Raw genomic sequence first — 6605 nt, forward strand, 5'->3', positions numbered from 1 at the left:
AAAAAAAAAAAAAATAGGGGGTATTATTTTAAGAATGATCCTCGTAAATACGATGTCTTTTTACATGGCTTGTCAAACTTTGCTACTTTTTTTGCCAAATAAATCTGATTTAAAATAAAAATGTAAAAAAAATAACTGATTTACACAAATTTCTTTTTTATTTGAATGTAAAACTGATGTATACTATTTTATGGTTGAAAAACTTTAATCAAAAGAGCATCAACTTTTTTTTTAAACTGTCAAACGTTTTATAACATTGCAGACATTTTGCTTAAATTTTAATTTTGTTAATTAAAACAAAAAATAGAAAAAAAAAACCAAATCCCCCCCCCCCAAAAAAAACGGTCAAATCAACAAAAACACTAAAGACAAAAATAAAAAAAAATGATTTTAATACTTGCCTTACAGATATGTTGTTTAAATTTTAATTTTGTTAATTAAAACAAAAAAAGAACAAAAAAAGGACAAAAAAAAAAAGAAAAAAAAAGAAGTCAGTCAAATTTCCGAAAACACACAAAAAAAATGTTTTAATACCTGTCTTGCTCGGAGTTCTGGATCTAAAATGTATTTACCACTGCTTAATAACGAACAGGCCACTTTCATGATGTTGCTTGTTTCATGATAACCTTCGCTGAACGATGCCATCGCAACAACAACGCCAAGCAGAGGTTTTCGCATTGAATCACAAAACTGCAAAAATAAAAAATAAAAATTAAATAAATGAAAAAATAAATATATATATATGATTTTACAGGGTCTCTCCTAATAACCTTTGAATTATTGTTCTCTCTTGGAATAAATACTACTGTTGCAATTCAAAATATTAAACTGTTAAATGCACGTTTCTTCATATTTATTTACTGTTTAATTTTTAATTTTTATTTTATATATGTAGATGTATTGTGTGCATGTGTGTACTTATATGTATATGCATTTAAGACTAACGTGGAACCTTCTCATTGGCTATACCTTCTCCTCCCGTGCATGTACATAACTTTTACTACACTGATAAAGTCAAAAATTATGTACATGTAAAAAAAGTTTTAATTTCTTAGCATCTTGCATTCCTGCAGATCACCAATAGAAAACAAAGAAAAGTTATAAACTTTTATACTTTTCGTATTCATTTTTTATACATCTTCATATATATATATATATCTGTATTATTTGTATTCTTCTCATCTTAAGTGTGTGTGTGTGTGTGCACGCGTGATAACCTCTAACCTTCTTCATGTTTATCTTGTCAGACTTGGGAATCTTTCTGTCAGACTCAGGTATCTGCACAGAATTTCTAACGGAACATTTTATTTAATCTATAGAAAGTAAACTAGTGATAAAAAACAAAACAAAATGACAGGAATTATTTTTCTCTATTAGAGTAGATAAAGTTAGGACTTTTAAATAAAATAAAAAAAAATAAATAAAAAAAAGTTAGGACTTTTTTTTATTTATTTTCTTTTAAAAAAAAAAAATGTAAATTAAATATTTTACACATCTGAACGTAACGACTTTTATTCTATAAATAGATAGGAACACGTGCACAATTTATCCGGAAATAGAAATCTTCTTACGCTCTAGAAAGACACAACATGCCAGTTGGCAAAAAGACGCAGGACTATTATGGCAAACGGACGTTAAGTATTTTTAAAATTCATCCTAAATGTTTTTCATGTTACCGTGTTTAAACTTGTTTTATGTATTTATTTGTATCTACTTTGCTATCTTATTCGTCACCCCCCCCCCATGCTACAAAGTAAACTAGTGATAAAAACAAAACAAAATGACGGGAATTATTTTTCTCTATTAGAGTAGATAACGTTAGGACTTTATTTAAGTAATATACTTAATATATACTATTACAGCAAGCTTGCCTATATTGAAAATGCTTGCTTCCTGGCTAGCCAATCAAAGCATCTAATATAGTTAGTCTTATTTTCTATTATATTCGAAATATAATACAGTGAAATTAGCAAAGAAAAAGTCACCTATGAAAACGAACCTCCTAAATTAAAACCTTGAATAATTATCTAAACTCGAATGTAAATTAATATTGATCCGACTTTACAAATTGATAAAAGTTAATTATTGGATTTTAATTATAAAGGTGAAGCTCCATTATTCAAATCGAGATAAATAACGACAAACTTCCACTCATTAATATGAGAGGGGAGATTATCATCAAAAGTGTCCTGAATTGATAACTTAGCACCGTACTTACTACTGAGATATAAATAAGTCACTTGTACCCATTCCCCCCCCCTTTTTTTTTTTTTTAAATGGAGAGTAGATAATACAGTGGATGTGTTATCGGAAGCTCCAGTAACTCTCGCTTCTCCTTTTTTGTCCCTCAGTCCTCATTCAATGAGTGATTTTTCTGACAAATGGTGAAGAAAAAGCTGCTCAAAGGTCGGTAGTACTTGGTGAACAGTAGTCTGAGATGTCGGAAATTTTTCTGTCTCTATGTCTGTCTTTGTGGCCATGTCACTAACTAGTAAGGGTGCTGGAGGTAAACGTTTGTCTGGGCTGACGTTATCCACCTGATAGTCAGGGACCTGAACCTTGGATTAACCACTAAGGAGGCTGTCCTATCAGCAGGCGCAAAGTACTGGGACTGCTGTATTGCCATTTGGTGAGTGGATCTGGACCATGCAGTAGTCTCTGGTGGGGCCTCTCGATGCCATACTTGTGGGTAATTGTTACGGCTTTATCTTTTCGTGTGCTACAAAAAAAAAAAAATTTTTTCCTGTCTTTTTCTCTTACTTTCCCTCTCTGTACTGCTCTAACCAAATATGCCGACCTGTTTCCACAAATCCCAAAACCTCAACATGAAATATCTCCAGAAAAAAAAACTCGAATAAACCTAGAACCCCATCTTCCAACGTAGTCCCCTACTACCAGGTCTCCTTCTCCAACATCAGGGGTCTACGTTCCAACCTTCCAGAGGTTGAAACCCAATTACAGGAGACGAAACCGAACATATTATTTCTAAGCGAAACTGGAATAGGACCGACCACTTTCCTAGATGAGTTCATAATACTTTAATTTAACAGCTAAATCTGACCCCCAAGATCGCCATGGGCATGGAATATGTGCCTACATTAAAGATGGCTTCCCATGTGGTAGGGATATCTCTAGAGAAGATCCTAACTTACCCTATATGTGCTTCCGGGTTGCACTTGCTAACACCACTGCATTTATATTTGCCTTCTATCGGCCCCACAACAGCGGAGTTACTATCTTTAAGAGCATATCTGAGAAAATAGACCACATACTGTCTGCACATCCCTCGGCTAACATCCACATCTGTGGTGACTTCAACGTCCATAACATGGAATGGCTAACCCATTCAAATAAGACAGACGATGAGGGGAGGTTTTGTCATGATTTTGCCATTGCTTATGACCTCACTCAGATTGTTCGCGAACCCACCCGTGTGCTCGATACACCCGGTCAATATGTAAGCCTCCTAGACCTTTTTCTCTCAACTTCCCCTGAGCTATGTTCATGTTCCGTTCATTCTCCTCTAGGATCCTCCGACCACTCAGTTGTATCAGTTACGATAAAAACAAAATGTAATAAATCCCCTGACGTACCCCTCCACCGTATTGTATACTGATACTCTATGGCTGATTGGGATAGCTTCCGTACATTCATATCTGATTTACCTCTGCACTCCATGTTTAAAAAGGAAGTGTCTTCTATAGTATCAGATCTGACCGAATGGTTAATTGTAGGCATAGACCAATTCATACCATCTAAAAAATTCCAACAAAAACCTAACAGCCAGCCATGGTTCTCCCCAGAATGTGCTGCTGCTATCGCGCACAGAAATCACTTTTTCCATAGCTACCAACGTAATAGATGCACTGAGACTAAAGCTGCTTTCAGGACTGCCAGCAACCACTGTAAAAGAGTAATAAAAAATGCAAGGGAGCCATATGCTCAGTCTGTTAAATCCAAGGTAGCTGATCAGCGGCTTTGTTCCCACCAGTTTTGGCAAATAACAAATAGGATCCTGAACAGAAGTGTGCGTTCTATCCCAAACATTATCAATGGGCCAGAGGTCATCTCGTCAGCATCAGACAAGGCCAAACTATTTGCAAAGAACTTTGCAGCTAATTCTACCCTATGCGATGAAGGCCATCAACTCCCCATATTTCCTCCTATAACACAGAACACGCTAGGTAACATACAAATATCTGTGCATGAGGTCACCAAGCTAATCAAGAACCTTGATTCAAGTAAAGCAACTGGCCCTGACGGCATTCCAATTATAGTGCTAAAAAAGCTTCAACCAGAACTTGCTCCCATACTTATGAAACTGTTTAAGCGCTGCCTTAAGGAGAAGTGCTTTCCGACTCCCTGGAAGACCTCATCAGTTTGCCCTGTATTTAAGAATTCAGGTGATAAGTCATCTCCCTCTCAGTACAGACCAATAAGTCTCCTGTGTGTTATGAGTAAGTTGCTGGAATCCATATTAAATAGAGAAATAGTCAACCACCTCAGCAGAAATAACCTTCTTAGTGACACACAATATGGTTTCCGCTCTGCAAGATCTACCGCAGATGTGCTGATGGTTATATCTCACAGGATTAGTGAATCTCTTGACAAAGGCTTCCTTTCTAGGGCAATTGCTCTTGACATATCAAAAGCCTTCGACAAGGTATGGCATAAGGGCCTACTTCACAAGATTTCCAGCTACGGTATAACTGGAAATGTTTTCTCAATCATTAAATCATTTCTCTCTGATAGGCTCATAAGAGTAGTGGTCGATGGACAAAAATCAGAGGCCTGCAGTATTAATGCTGGAGTCCCTCAGGGGTCAATCCTGGGCCCAACTCTCTTCCTGATCTACATCAATGACCTCCCTAAACACATACTTAAATCATTCGTTGACATCTATGCTGATGACACGACCATCTATGGCAACACATCAAAGGCTGTAAATGACAAAGTTCTCTCTCATTCTCTCTCCTCTGATCTCGAGCGCGTGGTTCAGTGGGGGAAGACGTGGCTGGTTACCTTTAATGCGTCTAAAACCAAATTCCTATCCTTACATCTTCAACGCTCTGATCCCCATCTGGCATCAATTGGGATGGATGGCGCTCATCTGGGAGAGGCCCCGTGTTTTGACAAGCTTCTGGACTTGACCGTTACTCCTGATCTGAAATGGAACACGTACATCAAGTCTGTTGCCAAGGTCGCTAGAAAGATAGTGGGATCCTTCTACCGCTCCAGAGGATATCTCACTACTGATGCAATTCTCTATCTATATAAAAGCCAAGTACGTTCAAGGATGGAATACTGCTGCCATATCTGGGCTGGAGCTGCTAAAAACAGCCTATCCTGCCTTGACAGAGTACAAAATAGACTTCGTGGCTTAGTGGGGGATGCCCTTTTCTCTACCCTGCAACCTCTCTCCCACAAAAGAGAGACGTTGCGAGCCTATCCTTGTTTTATCGTTATTTCCATGGCAGGTGCTCATCTGAACTCCAATCTCTGGTCCCCCCTCGCCAATCATTCACGAAAAACACCAGTCTAGCCGAATCCACTGTGAAAAATTTCTCCCACTCTTTATCTGTGCCTAAATCAAAACGTGGATTCCATGAACAAAGCTTCTTTCTTAGAACTGCACGCCTGTGGAACTCTGTTCCGTCTGCCTGCTTCCCACCTGACTACAACTTGAATGTGTTCAAGTCCAACGTTAACAAATTCCTAATGAACCGCCCCCTTAAGTAAACACTTCATCAAATCTCCACACTAACGTAATGTACTTGCAATAACCCTTATCCCTGAGTGGCTTCCGGGCCTTGATAAGTGGTGACCACTCTGTAAAAAAAAAAAAAAAAAAAAAAAGGTAGGATGCTCTCGTTCCATCAGCCATGATTGGGTAGAAGCTCCAAGTTAATTTGCAATTCTACTTTGAGTGAACCTTCAACCTGCAAAAGAGTAATTTTATCCACTACAGGTCTTTGCGAAAGTGTACAGTACTTGATAAAATTCAGTCATAAACAGAAAAAGTGAAAAAGAAAGCAAAGAAAAAAAAAAAGAAAGAGTTTCAATTTACACAAAAAACTGATAGCCTCTAAACAATATGTAAACTAATCCAATTTAACAGTGATATTTAGAGATGGAGTGTTAATTCTTGTAATAGTTGGAATTGGAGCCAAAATCAGATTTTTATTAGCCGACTCCCCACTTCTTTCGCAGTAATCAAAGACGGATTTTGTTTTTAACTGACTCTGAAGGCAATAGTAAGATTTTGTTCAATCAACTCCCATTTCCGATAACGTATGTTGTTTTTCTTTCTTTAATCATAAAATTCAGTCAAATGTCAAAGTTAGCAATCTTTCAAAGCAATCAAAATTATTCAGCAATCAAAATACCTGAACGACACCTGAGAAATTATTGTATCAAACTTAAGATAACAAAATTGTTGAACTTTGTTAATATGCTGTCAGTGTCTGTTTATGAAGCATTCTAAAATAATATGAAACACAAAACCAAAAGAGACATTCATTAACCAGAAGTTTACTTAACTTCACAGTGTAAATATAAAACTAATGAAACTGCATGTCAAATAACAAAGAGTCAGTTTAGTTTCG

The 6605-nt window shown here is 36.8% G+C and overlaps 1 protein-coding gene across 2 annotated transcripts in view; it reads right to left on the minus strand.

The window, feature by feature from the left end:
- The window catches only part of LOC145248808 (hormone-sensitive lipase-like), a 129356-nt gene that overhangs the window by 41119 nt on the left and 81632 nt on the right, over positions 1 to 6605 (minus strand). For both annotated transcript variants that reach the window (XM_080110461.1, XM_080110460.1), the window contains exon 3: positions 535 to 690. In XM_080110461.1, the coding sequence (XP_079966587.1) occupies positions 535 to 690 (156 nt within the window). The remainder of the gene's footprint in view (positions 1 to 534; positions 691 to 6605) is intronic.

The sequence above is a fragment of the Euprymna scolopes genome, chromosome 27, assembly GCF_053919585.1.
Source record: "Euprymna scolopes isolate OS-2025 chromosome 27, ASM5391958v1, whole genome shotgun sequence".
Lineage (NCBI taxonomy): Eukaryota > Metazoa > Mollusca > Cephalopoda > Sepiida > Sepiolidae > Euprymna > Euprymna scolopes.